The sequence below is a fragment of the Siniperca chuatsi genome, linkage group LG3 (genome assembly GCF_020085105.1).
Source record: "Siniperca chuatsi isolate FFG_IHB_CAS linkage group LG3, ASM2008510v1, whole genome shotgun sequence".
NCBI classification, from domain to species: Eukaryota; Metazoa; Chordata; class Actinopteri; order Centrarchiformes; family Sinipercidae; genus Siniperca; species Siniperca chuatsi.
The window spans coordinates 6,129,560-6,148,315 of NC_058044.1; the positions used below are offsets into that span (position 1 = coordinate 6,129,560).

The following is an 18,756-nucleotide window of genomic DNA, read 5'->3' on the forward strand; positions in this document are numbered from 1 at the left end:
ATGACAGGGCAGCTAAATTATCCAAAAGTCAGTCTCAGTCACGACACATTCAAGATATACACCACTTTATACTATCTTTGGAATTCTTTTTAATATAACATATATGTTCAATGAATTCACTTGTTTGCCTTTACTTATTTTCATTTCTACAAATCACTCAAAATTATGCCAATCTGGAAAAATTACCATACTTGTTTCTCTCATCCTCGGTAGTCTCAATTTGTCATACACATTTAATTTGTTTGTTGGTGTGACAACCCAATTTCAGCACAGAGATCTTGAAATATTCATGCAAATTCCAAACGATTCTCTTCATTTTGAAATCCAGTTTCCGGTATGATTCGGCTTTTCTCTGTCTGACTTGATGGTTAAAACTTCAGGAGGGAGGCCGTGTCTCTATGTGGAAAAGCTTCTCACCGATCAAGAGGCAACCAGAGAGGAGACGCGCGGGGAGTGAGAACAACCTGATCCTGAGCCGCAGAAACCACCAGGAGAGACAGGGAGAGACAGAGTGAGATATTTGCAGGGAGGTGCTATCGATAAGAGAGACGCTTGTATATAACAGATGTGCTATTTGCAGTGAAGTGAATCGCGCTGGGATGAGAATAATCTGACTTTTACAGTAGAGCGTCCAGAGAATTACGCAGGAACGCGCCATTCCAAGGTGAACCAACTTTTACGCACGGACCTTTGGAGATGCGTGGTTTCACTTATGAGGAAAATGCTGCATCATTGTTACATTTAACTGCGATTTTGGAACGGGAGCTCGTAATCTGATAGTTTTGACCGGGAAGTGGGGCACTTTGGCACATGTTGACGAATAATTTATTTTAAAAAAAGAATGGAGACATTCTTGGAGTTTTAGCGGGGGCTTATTGAAACTCTCTCTGACACTACAGGCATAATAGAAATTGTGTGGCTGTAGCCTTCGTGTATCATAACACCCTGCATTACGCACCTGTCCCACAGTACCCTTGACGTCTCCTCTTGTGAGTTTTCAAAACAGCGGTATGGACAGAGTCAGACGTCTAGCCTGCGTGTGAGTCACCGTGAGCAAACATTTGGACAAGCGGCGCTTATAAGCAGGGACACATTTGGAGATATTTAACAGTGCGTGCCTTGTACAAGCGACCAGCACACGACACCGGGACGAGGCTCGGTGCAGCCGGGGGATTGGACGCCGAGGTGCTAAATGCCCAGCCGGTCGCTTGCGGCTCCTCAGGCTGGGCGGCAACATGAGGTCCTGGGTCCTGCTGCTGCTGCTGGCTGCGTTCTCAGCGGCCCGTCTGCGGCTCGGCAGCGCTGAGGTAAGACCGGGGGGATGTAAACATATGACCTCTAGTCGGTGAGGGTAAACTAACAGACATGGATTAAAAATGCATAGTTGTAGGCTCCTAAATGACAGTCTATAAACTGTTGGTTTTAGGATAAAAGCGTCAATGATGTAGTAAAAATGTAATTTATAAGGCCAACCTTAATAGTTCGGTATCGGAAAAAAACATGTGTATGCTCTTTTACGTCTCTTAAGACCATATGTGATGGTAAATTTAGTCAATTTTGATTTGCAGCCTCAAATATTTATGTCTCTGAGAGCTCTATAATAATAAAGGTTGAGCCTTCACATACCTGGCTAAGTTGGAAAGAAGATTTCAGTGCGTGTGAGACAGACTGAGCAAGAAAGATTGAAGAGATCATTATTTTTGGACCATTAAGTAACCACCCAAATACTCTTAATGGAGTATTGTTGATCTCCCCCTGTCTTATATTCTCTGCCTGGATCTCTTCACTGATCTTTTACTGGACTGGTAATGATGAGTAGCTTTGAGAAAGCTCTGCTCTGATTTCCAAAGAACATAACAGGAAAAAAGGTTGTAATTTTATGTTTTGGCTCACATATGTCACATAGACAGTGACAGCTGACATGATATATGGTGAGAATTTTCTTCACTCATAAGGAGCATTTGACATAGATCATCCCCTGAGGTCTTTCTACAAACTGTGGGGTGGATATTTTTTTAGTAACAGTTTAACTGCAGAGCAAAACAACAATGCACTATTGTGTGTGTGTGTGTGTGTGTGTGTGTGTGTGTGTGTGTGGGTGGGTGTGGGTGTGTGTGGGCGTGTGTGTGAAACATATGAGAGATCTGTTTCTCTCTGCGGTTCCTTTTCATGTTTCATGACAGTGATTTTCCTCAAGTGTTACAAATAAGGGTCATACATAGGGAGAGAGAGGGTGAGATGGGGCCTGGTGGTCCAGCAGCAGGAGTCCAGTCTCAGAAATCCCGGTGTTGTATTTGATCAGGCTATGTACTTTGACAAACACATCAAATTGTGCATGTTTTTTTCTGTTTAAGAAATACTGCTATACTCAGAGTTGTTGTATCACAACCTGAGCTAATAATGATCATTTGCGCTTTTATATCATCCCGGCTAGATTTTTGCAATTCCCTTTTCTCCCTGGACCGTCTACAATTGGTCCAGAACGCTGCTGCAAGGCTGTTGACCAGGTCTAGCAGGTCGACTCACATCACACCCATCTTATCTTTACATTGGCTTCCCATCATTTCAGGATTCATTTCAAGGTTCTTGTTTTCACATATAGAGCCCTGCATGGTCAGGCCCCTGAGTACATCTCTGATCTGCCCCACCCTTATATAACCAGAAGGTCTTCCAACCAGGGCTTACTGGTTGTCCCTTGTGCTCGCCTGAAAACAAAAGGTGATCGTGTCTTTGAAGTGGTGGCTCTGACACTGTGGCTCTTCCTATAGACTTATGTTCTGCGGTCTCTGTTGATGCCTTTAAAAAGCAGCTGAAGACTCTCCTATTCAAATGGAACTTTGTCTCGCCTCGTGTTATCTAGTGCGTGTAATCTTGTGTGTTTTTAAGGTCTGTTGTTGCTTATGTTTTTATTTTTATATTTTATTTTTGTTTTTTATGGTGCTATTGCCTGTTTTATTGTTGTTTCTTTTACTGTTTTTATGGTCGTATTTTTAATAATTATACTGTTGTGAAGCACTTTGTGACCTTGCTCTGTAAAAGGCGCTATACTAAATACTAAATAAACTTCACTTACTAAGGGTGATAACCTACAGTATGAAGCTGGAGCCAAAATCCATCTGTGAGCCCAGCTGCTGTTTTCACTGCCACACCAGAACACAACACCACACTGAAGTCCTGTTACTCCACCACTGAAATGATTTTCTCTGGGATGTATTCTTTCACCTGTTTCTTCAGTTGTTAGCCAGCAAACAGAAACTTTCAGGTGACCCTATAAACATTTGGGTATAAAAGAAAAGAACTCTGCACATAAATCCAACTGAGCATCTTTTATATGGCTAAAATTGGTCAAATTGTCCAATAGCATTGTTATGTGTATGAGTGGATGTGCAATTACTTACTGTGCCAATGATGCTAATCCACTTGAGCACCTCATCTTGACACGCATAGCCTATGTAACCTACAGTATTAATTTAAAAAAAAACTAAAAGATGTAATTTTTGACATAAGGTTGTAAAGTGTCTCTCAAGTCCTGGCGTTCACGCCCTCATTTGGTCCCATCTCCAACACTTGTCGGTCATGTGGATGAGCTGTCAGATGACCTCTGCAAAGACTAGCAGTGATAGCTTGTTGGGTAGTGCTGACATTGAGTTTTTGGACAGGTCTCCTTTAGCTTTGTCGTACTTGTGTTTCTTACCATAATTTCACAGCATCTCTTCCTCAAAGACACCACATCCTGAAAATGGTTAAACCAATGATTGCAGAACTCCTTGAAATTTTGATGGTTACAGTTCACACAGATGCTACAAACAGTCTGTGGTGCCCATTGAGCAGCAGGCAGAATTTCAGTGCCTTGCACAAGGGAACTGTGATCATTGGGTGGAAACTGGCTGTTGTTGGAGATGAACCTGTGATCCTGTAGTTTGCAGGATAATCACGGAAACTATTAGCTTGCTCAACTTCATGTGCATGATGAGTTAAACTGCAGTTTAATGTAGCACTGACATCTTTTGGACATCTGACATTTTTATATTTAAATGAACACTAACCTGCCATGTGACTGACCCATCAAGTTGATGGGTGACTCGAACCAAGACTCTGCGACACTCTAATCTTCACACACTCTCACACACAGATTATTCAGCAAAGTCACTACAGGTTCACTAAGGTTGATGTAACATCCAGAAAACATTTACATAATTTACGAGGGAAGGATAATTTTCTATTTACTGTGCAGCTGTTGTGTCCATGAGCAATCCAGTCAAGCCTCACTCCTTATACGCTTACAAATACACACACACACACACACACACACACACACACACACACACACACACACACTGATGGTTGTTACGGTTCATTTTTAAATCCATTTAAACAGAACTGGAGTCAGATACAAACACACAAAAGCACTCACACATCAGGTCAGACCTCAATTCTTTCATCATCTGCTGTTCAAATGACAATTGTTACATTAACACACACTCCCAATGACAGACACACAGCTGATTGGTGGCTTTTAAACTGGTTGTTGTCTGACTATTGTCTCTGCGGGCAAGCTTGAATGATTTGCTGCTGCCCGGCTTGATCCATTTTACATAAGAACAACAACTAATCTGCAAGGGATTTCACGGATGTTGTGTGCCGTGTAGTAGTGTGTGTATTTGTGTGTGTGCACACATCTGGGTGCATAGCCGGGTGTAGCTGCGTATGTGTTAGTGGACATATGTGCTGGTGTTTTTGGGTGTGGGGGTGGAGGGGTTGTGCCTCTGTGCATGCATGTGTGTCAGATAGAAAAGCGCAGTGGCAGATAAGAGTATTTGTTTGAAAGCCCCGACATTGCATTGGTGACATGAGATAGGATAAATCAAAGATTTATGCACTGTCTGTGTGCATTTCACTGTGTCTGTGGTTGAACATGCTGCAAATAAACCCAAAATTAAAATGACTGCTGCGATCAATATAAGTTCCGACTTATTTTCAACTTTCTGTAACGAAAGATAACAATAATAATATTCTGCTGGAAGAAAGCATGGAAAACATTGCAAATATACAGTAAATTTTGACCAACTTTAAGTAAGTGCGACAACACACGCCTTACTTACACGCCATTGTTGTTACGCCTTTTACTTTGAAGCAGCTGCAGGCATGCAGCTAACAGTATAAGCTAGCCTGGAATGCTAGCTATTCACTCAAAATGGCTGGTGTTAGTGTAGCTTTTTTGGCACTTTTAGGATATTGAATCAGTTTGAAAGATTGTACAGGCGGACTGGACTTTAATTGAATGAAGAGGATGCCTGAGCTACTTTCTGAATTTTCACTGTTGTTGTTGTAGCGCAACTGTTTGTGTTGTGTAGGGCTGCAACAAATGATCAGTTAATTATTTTCTGATTAATCAGTTAATTGGTTTGGTCTATAAAATGTCAGAAAATCCAAAGATATTAATTTTACTATGATATATCACAAAGAAAGTCAACAACTCATCACAATTCATAAGATAGAGTTAGGAAATGTTTGAAAAATGACTTGAAGGATTATTCTATTATCAAAGAACAATTGACCAATCGTTTCAGCTCTGGTGTTGTGGAGCTGCGTCTTGTGCTTATTGTGGAAATTCATATTACCGTCATATACCTGTAGAAGAACTCCCATAGATTTTCTGAGCCTTTTGGTAGTCTTATGGCGCATTGTGCGGAAAGAGAATTGAGCAGGCAGAGGGGTTTACTGCCCAGCCCTCAGACTGCTCCTCTTCCTCCTCCTCCTTGATTATCTTCATCTCGTCTCCTCTTTTGTTTCCTCCTCTACAATCCTTTCTGCTCCTCTCCTCTGTCGTCTTTCCATCCATCATCTGTACCCTCATCTCTACAGCCAGAGAAGAATCTGTTCTGCTGCTTGTGTGTGTGTGTGTGTGTGTGTGTGTGTGTGAGAGAGAGAGAGAGTACCCACCAACCTGTGCGAGTCTATCAAGTTTATGCGACAGTATGTTGGCTATCTGCCATCTCTCTGGTAAAAGAAGGCATGTATTTTGACACGGTGTGATTGTGAGTCACTCATCACACACTTGGATTCGGTGTTTTTGTGTGTTTACTTTTTCGAGTCTTTCTCTTTTTGATTGCATGCGTGTGTTTGTGTGTGTGTTTGTGTGTGTGTGTGTGCACGCAGTCAGCTGGCCCCATAATTACATTCCATTACACTTCACCTTTCTCTTCAAACATTCCATACAATCTCTTTGCCTTCAAGGCTTCGTCCACGGCCCCATGCTGTGTGTGTGTGTGTGTGTGTATGACCTGCTTGTAGATTATGACATCTTACCATACTTCTCGACCCAAGAGATTAGCTACACACACTCAAGCAGCGGTAAGATATGAAACATTTTCCAAACTTTCCATAACAACATCGAGCAGAAAAGGCATTTACAGGCTACACAGAGACTAAAAACAACGTGAGGGGCCTATTTCTGTGTGTATGTGTGTGTGTTAGATAGCAAATAAGGAACTTAGTGTCAGATCCATTCTTGGTAATTTAGCTCCTCTGCCCAAACCACTATTATTATCTTGTTGTCCAATTCTTGGCCTTTTTTTAACCAACGGTTTGTTGTTTGCATGTGTGGAACTATTTCCTGTCTGTATGTTCCACTCTCTAATTTCTATGTATGTGTATGTGCGATTAACACTGTCACTGTAATGATAGCTTGTTACAGAGTGAAAACTGTCTGTGTGCATGTGTGTCAATGTGAGTGTGTGTGTGTGTGTGTGTGTGTGTGTGTGTGTGTGACTCTCTGGGCGGACAGTTAAGTGGTTAAGCATCTGTATGTGAACTGGAAAAGAGGGGGCCAGTGTGTGTGTGTGTGTGTGTGTGTGTGTGTGTGTTTGCTTAACTAGGTCAGCCAATGGCTCGTGAAAGTCATCCAGGTGTCCTGAGCCACCACCACCCACAAAGCAGACAGACAGACAGAGAGAGAACAAAAGGGAGAAGGAGAAAGCTAGATGAAAAATGAATATAAAGAGGGACATAACATGATGATAAAAGCCATTTTTCAAATCATGTTAGATCTGAAAGTAAAAAATAAAATGAAACCTTCAGAAATATCAATATTTTCCCATTTTACTCCTTTAAAGACTGCAAGACACAAAATTCTTGTAAATCAACTCATTGATTTCCATCATTGCATTTGCTAATTAATACCACCAGATATATTACATGAAAAGCTACCTTGGTATACACGGTATGGCAAAATTTCTAACAATTAACAAATTTACATCATCTCATAGTATATATAGTCATATTGCCCAACCCCTCCGTGTGAAACACATGCAGCTATATCAGTGTTTTTTTTTTCAAAATCATTTGAAAGAGTATGTGCATTTCCATCCATGCTTTTTCACTTAAAAAAAAAATCTCAGTGGGCAGGCCAGAAATAAAAAAAAAAAATGTTGAAATATTGCAAAAAGTCTTTACGCTTAGCTGAGGTGGAAAAGTCGGTGTATTGATAATAAAAACAAAATGCGATTAAGTGCAATGGAAACAGACTTAGCAAATAAATTGTGACGTAGATGAAGCATGTGACCAATTTTCTACTGGAAATTCAGTTAAAATTTGCTCTATATTTAGATGGAAACTTGACTAATAACACCATGTGACATTAACCTGTCCTATAAATATTGTGCTAAGATGTTTTCTTTTTAGATTCATGAGTTGTTAATGGAAGTTGATACAGGGTTAAATGCAGGTGTTGCAGACCATCCTTTTAATCTCATCCTCATCGCCTTCATGTCATCACTGTGCACCATTAACAAAGCCGTATTTGTAATGTATGTCCAGTATAGTCACTCGCTACTCGCTAGTTCAGGTGAGGTTAACCTGCAGTGCAAACCACTCTGGATAAACAGTAACTACGTTTTGTCTTATCAGAGCAGGGGTGAGTGATTGCAGTAGAAACCTGATTTGAATGTCAGAAGAAAGTAGGTTGGGTAAAAGTTGGTAGCGTTACTGTTTTTTTCTTTTTGGGTTAACATTATAGATTTTGTGTTGAATAGAGTGAAGTGTTTCTAGTTGGCACATCACTCTTTATCAGTAATGTTATTCCATTCAAATCAACGTGAGCATCTACAGTGTGGGGACATGTGCATTCATGAAGGTTCGGGAATGGAAGCGCTCTCATCACAAAATGAAACTATAAGGAAATGAATCTGCATTTAAATGTATAAATCATCTGACTAGCCGCGTTTGCAAGATTAAGACTCGTTTTATCCCCATCTTTGGGGAATGAGCCCTGCCTACATCAATAGAGCAGCCAGATGTTTACTCATAAGATACTGTAAACATGTTATATCCATCATACATTTTATATCATGATTGCAGTGAGAAGATGAATGTCTTTACTTTTCTCTCCTGGCATCTCAGAGAGTTATCCAAAATATTTTCTTCTCACATTCTTTACACTCCTTAATTTGTTTTGGCATCTTTCTGGCTTGTGACTGTATCAAATGATGTTCCAACTGTTCTGAGATGGTATCAACTTACAGCCAACCAAAGCAAAATGTGACACAGAACACTGAGTAATCTGCCTTTGATCTCGACAAAGAAACCACATGAGTCTTTCCTTAAAAACAACCACACTGAATCCATAATGAATTCCTACAATGGCTTTCCTTAAAAGTTCACTAAATATCACATTCCTCTTCTTTTCTTGAGTGATAATGGAATTACTTGCATAATTTTGTTGAGTAATAACAGATTTTACAGTTAAGCTTTGTGTTCTTTGAAGAAGTTGATGATTTAACAATAAATGCTCTATAACTTTCTTTGAAACAATCTTGACCAACTCTGGAATTTAACAAGATAATTTCTTGATGTCTTGTGCTAAAACATGTTAAACTGAACTGAAATTGCATTGAGAGAGAGAGAGAGGCTAATTTCCTGTGTTACACCAGGAGAAACAGCAGTGTTTGTGGGTAAACAGACAGGGAGAGAGTGACAACAGCAGCAACAAACACCAATCACAACCATCATTTCCTCTGCAGGAGGAAGTGAAACTGGAGCAAGTGTTGACTGGAGATGGAGGAATGAGATATTATACATCAGCCCTCTTTCTCTGTATGTCTCTCTCTTTCTCTCCCTCTCACATTCTCTTTTTATTTTTCAGAATGGTAAAAACTGGATAAAGTTTAAAAACAAGTCTTGCAAAGATTTATAAAAAAAAATCTTTCAAATAGAAGATATTTGCATTTTTTTTCTTCTGTTGTTCTGTTTCAGTTAAATCCTACTAACTTTTTGGCATCATTATGAAATAATTTACAAAATTAGTTGATAATGCTAGTTATCAAAACAACACAGGAAACCCATGTTTTATATTCCTATGTGTGTTAGTATCATGTGCACTTCAATGTTTTTTTCCGCCTAAATACATTCTTTCCACTACAACGAGGACACTCCTGGTCTCTGTGTGAAATAATAAATGTGTTATCGTTCAGGGTCTGGATCTGCTTAAGGATCCAGCCAACAAAGGATCAGACCTTCAGGGGACTTGAATCCCAGACTGAACCTGCACTTCCTTCCCAAATCAGACAGCTAGCCTCATAGAAACCAAAACTGATTATGAGTTCTCCCCATCAACACTTTAAGTGAAACTATTTCCCAATTTATCACCGGGAAATTTTTACAGTATTAATGGAATGCAAGTTATTTGGAAAATACATGTAACTTCCATTATTCTATGAAATACAAAAATATCCAGACTGCTAATGGAAAAGAAGAAACAGTAGAGTTTGTGTTTGGCTTCCATTATTTGAACTCTATATTTATTTCTGTTTATATTATATTTATATTAATAAGCTACATGCTCAGTGACTGCCTTAGTATATATCAGTGAATGCACCTGATACCTGGTAAAAACAATGTGACAATGTGATTGTATGAATTGATGGGGACCACCTGAATGCACCATTAAACAACTGATTGTGCACAATAGATTACTCAGGGCTTTAAAGGATACTGTACATTGGAAATACTCTAAATTCAAGTAGGAAATGGTTGCATTCTTTTGGCTGTCTAGGCCTTGTCGATCCGTTTTGATGTATTTGTTCTTGAAATGCAGATTTAACAGGGTCAACCCCTAAATCGGGACACGGCTACTGATTCTGTTCACTCTAATAGCACACAAAACTTACCTTACAATAACAGCTGTTTCCAAGGTAAAGGTAAAAATGCATTACAACTGTCTGTCTATCTGGCTCCACAGGGTGATCCGCTCCCTCCGTCGCTGGTCGACCTGGTGAGGAACTCTCCCATCTCCTCTGTGGATGACCTGAAGCTGCTGCTGCAGCAGGAAACCAATGCAATAGGTACTAATGGCCACACACACACACACACACACACACACACACACACACTAATAACACAAACGTGGAGGAGGTAAGCATGTGGGTGTGACTACAGAGGCCTGATGAGATAGGAATGCAGTAAGAGAGAGCATCAGCGTACATGCCAAGCTCCAGGTTAAGGCAATATTTACCCGAGACAGCAGCAAGAATGATGAACCAGCTTGATGAGAGAGAGAGAGAGAGAGAGAGAGAGAGAGAATAGCTGTGACCTTGGTGTGTGTTGGCCAAACTGAGACAGAGAGAGAGAAACTTCCAGCACAAGGTCACTGCATTCTTCTCCTGCTCTGGATTCCTCTCCAGGTTTTGAAATATGGATGTGCATGTTTGTGTGACAGAAAAGGACCACCACCCCCCTCTACACCTCCACCCCCAAACAGAGTCCAAACAAATTTGTGCACACCATCAGACACATGCACACACAGCTCAGCGGGTGATTAAAAAAAATCATTAATCTTATCCTTCTGAGGAACCAAGTCACACATACATATATTAATAGACGGCCGTTTGATCATTCCATAATGCATAAATAACACAGTGACATAACAGCGACCACAGAGAGGAACCAACAGAGGGAAGGATGCTCAGAAACAGGGCACGAGGAAGTGACTCAAAGTGTATGTTTTTATCAAGAATGAACTTCTTGAGTTTTAGAGTTTTAGCAAGTTTATAAAAGGTCTGCATTGAGGCAGTAGATGAATGAATAATTTTATGGATCGTTTTGTTGTCATCATTTCGTTTTATTCAATGCCATGTTCTGTTTGTGCTCAGATTTTGTTGCTTGTCATCTTAAATTTTCTTTAAAATTAATGTTAAGTTTGTAGCCATGCTAGCATCATGTTGGTTGATAAACCACTTTGGTTCAGACTGAAATATCTCAACAACTATGAGATGGATTGCCATGAAATTTGGTACAGATATTCATGGTCCCCAGAGGATGAATTCTAATGACATTGGGGATCCCCTGACTTTTCCTCTAGTGTCACCATGAGGTTGACATTTGTGGTTTTATCTCTAATTATCCATGGATTGCCATGACATTTGGTACACACACAGGTGCTCCTTTAACTTTTCAGTTAGTACCATCATCAGGTCAAAATTTAAATTTGCCCAATACTTTAGTCCAAATACCTGCAGAACTAATAACATTTCCATCAGCCTCAGCTGTACTTTGTGTTAAGTGCTAATTAGCAAATATAACATATTAAAACGCTAAATTAAGACAGTGAACATGATAAACATTATACCTGCTAGCATTGTCATTGTGAGCATGTTGATGTTAGCATTCAGCTCAAAGCACCCCTATGACTAAGTACAGCCTCACAGTGTCGCTAGCATGACTGTCGACTCTTATTACTTTAACTTTTGGCTTTTCTCTTTCTTCAGTTTGTAGTTTCTTCTTTTGAGATAACATTTTTTAGCAATTTTTCATCTGCCCTGCACCAATTAAAGTTAATTTTATCACTTTTGTGTTTTATCACCATGCAAATAAAAACATGACAACACCAGAACAAGCACAAGTTTGAAAAAGATTAGGTCTTCTGTAAATCGCAGTTACATCAGAATTAGCAGAACCAGTATGCTGATTCTTATTGTCCATCTGGCTTCAACAGAATCAAATTGGTCACGTTATGAAAGAGGAAGAAAAGAATAAGTCTTACAAAACATTTAGACACCAATAAATGCGCAGATAAAATTAGAAAGTAGCTTCTGAGAACAATAAGAAACTGTTCTCTTTCTGCACCAGGCAGTTAATTAGGGCTCATGTGTGCACACACACACACACACACACACACACATACACACACAAAATGGCCAAAAGCAATCTACACCAGGGATATAATTAGGACTAAGGGGCTACAGTATGAAATGACAACATATGTGAGAGTGCAAAACACACACTCACAGATCCACACATGAGCTATATTTAACAACTCATATCTCTCCTCAACAGTATTCTTGACAGCGCAGGGACAAATTGCGGCAAAAAATAGCCTAATTGTTTTAGCGGGAGGAGAAAAAAATGGCTTCCTGTGTGCAGTGAACAATGAGCTTTTCTAAAAACTGCCCGAACAGCCTCACATGCTTTACAGATTTCTGTCATCTCTTGTAAAAGTGCTTGCTCAATGTTGCCCGATTTTCAGATAAAAGTTGGAAAATGTTAAGTTGACTTTATTAACTTTCTGTTTATGTGTTTGTCTCATTCTCTCCCCTTATCTCTCACCCTTCCAATCTCCCCTCCTCCCGCGTCATTTTCTGTAGAAGAGGAAGAAGACGAGCATGATATTCTCACAAATCACACCCATGGACGATACACTAGAAGTCTTGGTAGGTTTCCACATCTATTTGTATCTGTTCCTGTCTGTATTTTGTGTCTTTTTCTATCCGTCTGTTTCTGCCATTTGTCTTTCAACACCTCTTCACTTCAGCAAATCTTACTAAAAATGTCTTATTCTCTTCTTTCTCCCTCTCCTCCCCTACCAGTGGAGGCGCAGCCGGCCCAGCAAGCGGCGTGTAAAGTTCGGACGGAGGTGATGGAGGTGACAAGGTCAATGCTGGACCGCCGTAACGCCAACTTCCTGTTATGGCCACCCTGCGTGGAGGTGCAGCGATGTTCGGGCTGCTGCAACACCAGGCTGCTCCAGTGTGTCCCCACCGTCACCTCCAGCAGATACCTGCAGGTACACACAGCTGCCATAAAAACATGATTTAAAATAGGTTCCAGTAGGAAAATTTCTCACCATGACAATGAGTGCTTTTGCTGTACCAAATACTGGTAAAACTTCCATTTGGTGGCTAAATCTGTAATAGCTCTTCACTACACTGGTTGCAAAAGTGATGATTTACACGCTTGGGTAGACACTGCAGCATAACATGCAGAATCTCATTCTATACATGATATAACTTTGAGAACAAGTAATTCAGTATTTCATTCTTCAGAAAATTACACAGTAAAAGCCTTGGCATGAAGCCACCAAATTTCATGTAATTATTTGCTTCAATCAGATTGATTTGCTACTTGTAGCAACACGCCTTATTGCACATACAGCTACAGTATGTTCAGTTAAGTGAAACAAAACAATCACTTTGATTTGAAGGAGTTCTGTTTGCATAGTTTCTGTTGGATTTTCCATCATGTCTGGATGCCAAATTTCATTAATGATTTACACCTTATGTGTGTCAGATTTTGTGTGCTAATGTTTTAGCTCTTTCTGCCTCTTTTCCAGGTGATAAAGATCCAGTACATAAACAGGAAAGCCCACTACGACAAAGCCATCATCCCAGTAGAAGACCACGTAAGCTGCAGGTGCCAACTTCCCTCATCTTCCTCATCCTCCTCGTCCTCCTCGTCTGTTCCCATCCCTCGCTCCTCCATTCAGAGCAACCTCAATCCCAACCCACCGCCACTGCAGCAGCCTCCCCCATCCTCCCACATTCCCCTGGCCCTCCCCCGGCCCGTCCACCCCTCTCCACCAAAGACTCACGCTTCAAAGGCCGACCTGCATCGCCACGACGACCTGAAGCACAACCAGCAGCACCACCACCCTGAAGAGCGTGAGCCGGTGGCGAGGCAGTGGCAGCAGGGCAGTTACACTCAACTGGTGCACTGGACGCAGCCCAGGGTGCACCAGGGGCAGACACAAGTGCAGCCAGGGGTACACCAGTCGATTGTTGGGGCGCTCGGGCCAGTCAGCAGCTGGCCATCTGAAGCGAGGGCGGAGCATAGTATCATGGGAAGTACGCAGCAGGTCGGCCATGGAAGCGGGTATGAGGGGAGCAGGGAGGAAAGCGGCGTGCATGTTGCAAACAGCGGTGGGGGAGCGCATCATCCAGATCACATACAGAGGCAGCAACAGTTGTTACAGCATCAGCAAAGACAACACCTTCAGCAGCAATATCAGTATCATCATCAGCCAAATAATCCACAGCAGTACAACCATGGAGGAGTGGAGGACCAAGAGCTGAGGACACAATATCGGCTCAGCGTTCCCCAATCAGACAGCGCCTCTCTGCCTGGCAGCCCAACCCAGCCGCCCAAATTAGAACAAAACCCCACTCCTCCTATGACTACCAATCAGAAAGACTCAGTGACCAGCCAAAACAATACAGAGGTCACAAATCACAAACAGACTGAGACTGAAAAAGAAGGTAGCGTGAGGAAGGAAAGTAGGTCGGACAATAGTGGGGACACGGCCGGGGCAGAGCTGGCCAATCAGGGGAAGGAAAAAGACTCAAGACTGACCAGTGGGGATGGTCATTTAACAGAGGAGGAGAGGAGACAGAAAACTCTGGAGACGGTACAGAGTGAATTGGATCGAGAGACTCATCTTTATCCGCATCATCCTCAGCAAAGACCAAAACTGACCACATTTAAAACAGGTACCGCTCAGCTGTGTGAGAATGTGTGTTAGTGTGGATGAGAGTTGGTTGTTGGTTGAGAGAAGGTCACTGGTTACTTTTGCCAAATGTATTTTTATATCAGTTATTTTTTTCAAATAGGAGTATTTTATCTGCACAAATGAAAATAAAGTTTGATTAAATTGTGATTTTGAAAATCAGTGAAAATATATTTCAGCAGAGCACATTAAAACCACAATCAGGTTCCAATTCTTGTAGTAAATCCGAAATTGATTGACAGACCTTTTAAATCACAGACTTATAATAGTCAATAGTTAAATCCAAGTTTTTAAGGTTTTCTGAGACTGTTAAAAGTTTCTTTACATGATGTTTGTAGACAAAACAATAAAAAAATATTTGCTATAGTTTTAGTTGTAATTAGTTAGCAAACAAAATGCTTTCTTTTCACCATTAAGTCAAACTCATATTATATATGCATACAAATTATATATGCAAGTATTCCTACAATTTTTATGGGCCTTTAAGTTGTGAAAGGGGCAGTCCAGTGATTTAGCATTGCACTTTCCCCAAACTTAATGTAATAAGTCAAAATTGAAGTGGCAGAGGCTGACATATTCTGAGCTTTTGTTAGACCCTCCCTGACTTGAAAACCACATGTTTTAAACTCCACGTCCCACGTTTGCAACACAGGCTTTCTATACAAATATGAAGTCTCAAGCCCAATTGGAGATAACCCTGACGACATTAACTATGACATCATCAGGGTTATTTCCTCTGATTTAAGAGAGCTCCCTTCAGAGCCACAGAAGACATTATACAACTATTTTCACAGGTTAAGTAGTATTCCTTACGACAAGTAAACTGATCTATATGTGTAAAACTGGTGGAGTGATTGGTGGAGTGGCCCTTTAAAATAAAAGTAGTAGAAGGAAGATGTCTTTGTTTACATTGACAGTGCACTACTGTTGCTCCAAGCCAAGAGTAAAAGTTTGTGTGGCACTGAATGCAGGATACATCAATGCACAGTGGAGGATATATATTGCGATTGCTGCCCTTGTCAAATTTAATGCAAAACAGAGGAAGGGGTAACCACTACTACTACCGCAACACTCCAGCAGCCATGTGTATTGTAGCTGTGTTAGAACGTGTAGTGTAATTTTAGCTTCTAGTTCTAGAGAATCAATGGGAGAGTTTCCCATGCAGGAAGCAGCCCACTGTACATGTATGACTGAACAACATGACCACATGTGTCCTGCTATTCTTCCTTAACCCCCTAAGAGCTCTGCAGCTAGAGAGCTGTACTTCCCACTGCTTCATGTTTGACTTAAACCTGCAGGCAGTCACAGGCTTTGTTACGCAGACTTCAAGGTTATCCGTTGCCCTTCAGAGTGCAGTTAGAGCCACTACAGGAGCTACACACCCTGTGTTTATTCTTCACTGGTGCTATATACTGCTAACCAAGATTAAACTGTTGTACATGTGATTCATTTGTTACTTGGTTGCTTTGTTCATATGTTATTATTCTATTCTATATGTTATTTTTCTGTTTTGTTTTTTTTCTCTGTGTTTGTTGTTTGCTTATGGTCCACCAGTAACAGTATCGAGTCCCCATACCGAAATGACAAAATAGGTTGTTTCTCCAAAATAACCCACATAAGCATTTTGTTGATTTGGTACCCAAGTTGGTAGAGAAAGACATACCAGCATTTCTTGTTTTCCCATGTTTAGCCAACTAAATGTATTTATTTATTTAGTTAGTTAAGGAAAGATTGATTTCATGATAAAAAGAGAAGTCAATACTGACTGTCGCTACGCAATGGGACACAAACCTCAGCGTCCAGTGTCAAGTCGAGTGTATTTACTTTGTCCTCTACCTTGTCTGGGTTTCTTTCAGCCCTCTCTACTGTGGCTCCCATCTCGCCCTCAGCCCGTCGTGCCCCGTTCCGACCAGCCTCGCCTCGCCGCAGGAGGAAACACCGCAAACGCATCAGCAAAGCAGCCATCAGAGCCATGATCATGTAGAGCTGCAGGTGAGTGAATGAGCCTGAGGGAAAGAGGGAGGGGTGATAATCCTGACCTAGTAACCTGAGGCAGCATGGGGGCATAATGAGACGGAAGAATGTCCTTTAACCTGAGGATGATAGTTAAAATCATTTGTGCAAAAGTATTTTTGATGCTTCGAATCCCTACCAGTTGAAGGGATATAGCTATAGCTAGAGCCTGACCTCTGACCTTCCTGGAGGTCAAGGTCAAACTCTGTGAGGCTGAATGCCAGAATAAGAGTATGTGAATTTGCAAATATTTACCTTACAGATTTTTTTCTGGCATGTATTTGGCTTAATTTCTGTGAATCAACATCATACCCACTGCCTTAAAAGTTTCTTGCCTTTGCTTAATAAAACAATTCTCATCTGTACAAAAGCATGAAGGTGAAATTCAATAGCAATATACAGAATTTGGTATACATTATAGGTAATACACTAGACAGATAAAATAAGGAAAGCTGGTAAAAGTCAGCAGAGACTGAGGAAGGAGTGTATTACAGTGACAACAGTCATATGTAACAAAGGTTGTAAGATGATTTTGTTTATCAGTGTAGACAAAAATAGAAAAAGAACATATTTATCTCATAATTTCCTCTTTACCTGACAGGAAATGGTAAAGCTAACCAAAAGCTTTTGGCCAGACACGTTGCACCAAATGAATATGGAGAGACAAGAAACATGGGATTCTTGAATGTGCTGAGGAATCAACAGAGGTGAAGGACGCTGCTGCTGTTTTCAATGGACAGCTTTAGAGAAAGTCACCTGTCCTGCTCCGGAGCTGCCGCAGAGCGTCCAGCTTCATGGATATAATAAAAGTGCAATCTTATGAACTCCTTGGAATGGAGTATATTTGACACACTAAACACTGGATTTCATATGTATGAACCACAAATCCCATTAACGTGGATCGATGGAAGCTTATCAGACGCCCAAAGCTGGACTGGTGGTCTCCTCTTGCAGTCGGCAGCCATTGATTGGCTGCTGAAACACTTTTGACTTCTAGCTCAGCTACTGATTGGTCCACAAATGGAGGACTTGACTATGACTTTGACTAAGACGTCATTATTGGGGGCTAAATGTGGAGCATTGAATGAAGATGAAACTGGAGACGTGGAGAACTGGATTTCTACACTGGGACGATAACTGGAAACTGGAGAGTGCAGCTCAAGCCTCAATGCCAAACATTATTGTTATCCTACAATGTCTGAATCTAACTTTATCTAACACTGGAGTAGCCATACACTGATCATACTACATTGACTAGAGAAGTGCTCTATCGTGTACTGTAGCTTAATATACTGGAGAATATCAATAACCTGCTCATTTTGTACTACTGCCAGATCAAAATGGAATAACAACCAAATGCCTGCTTAGATAACATGCTATGAATATCCACCTTAAAGCAAGTCTTAAAGACCTGGCTTTTAGAGATCGCTGTGAGCCAGTTATAGCCAACACTGTATGTATAAATGCTTTTAGAAAATGATTTCTGGGGGGGGGGAAGAAAAACTTTATTTCTTAACTTATTTAAAAAAGGAGGATATGAAGTCCTCCAGTTCTCAAGTGTAATTATTGTTGCAGACATGTTTCAGATTATAATTATTGGTTGTACAACTGTAACTGTTATGAATGTTATTTTTAATAAAAAATAAAAATATTCAATGAATTTCCAGTTTGTTTATAGCTGTCGACTTGTGTTTCAGATTTTGTGTAGGTGTTTGAGTGTGCACGCATGTGTATATCTGTGTGATTAAGTGGTACATGGACATGTAAATGCATGCATATGAGTGCATGTGCATGTAAAGTGTGTGAGCATGTGTGTTTGGCAGTGCACTGCTAGTCTTTGCCCTATGACTGAACGTCCTGCAGCTCTGTCACGCAAAGCAAGGCAGGGGTCAGCAGAAATGTCTGGTTGCTATAGGAACTCGCCGACGGACACGTCAACAGAAAAGTATCGTATGGTGAAAGAGAGACGG

The 18,756-nt window shown here is 40.8% G+C and overlaps 1 protein-coding gene across 1 annotated transcript; it reads left to right on the forward strand.

Moving 5' to 3' along the window:
• The first annotated feature begins 417 nt into the window (after positions 1-417).
• On the forward strand, positions 418-18,446 carry si:ch211-79m20.1 (serine/threonine-protein kinase Doa). The gene is made up of 7 exons (XM_044187075.1): positions 418-1,307; positions 10,238-10,340; positions 12,639-12,704; positions 12,861-13,057; positions 13,604-14,756; positions 16,630-16,765; positions 17,388-18,446. Exons 1-6 carry the CDS (start codon positions 1,236-1,238, stop codon positions 16,755-16,757), a joined length of 1,719 nt encoding a protein of 572 aa, XP_044043010.1. The 5' UTR covers positions 418-1,235; the 3' UTR covers positions 16,758-16,765; positions 17,388-18,446.
• Positions 18,447-18,756: the final 310 nt, after the last annotated feature.

Coding starts and splice junctions, on each gene's coding strand:
- si:ch211-79m20.1 (XM_044187075.1), top strand. CDS start 1,236: ATGAGGTCCTGGGTCCTGCTGCTGCTGCTGGCTGCGTTCTCAGCGGCC. Junction 1,308..10,237: donor TGCGGCTCGGCAGCGCTGAG/GTAAGACCGGGG, acceptor CTGGCTCCACAG/GGTGATCCGCTCCCTCCGTC. Junction 12,705..12,860: donor ACGATACACTAGAAGTCTTG/GTAGGTTTCCAC, acceptor CTCCCCTACCAG/TGGAGGCGCAGCCGGCCCAG.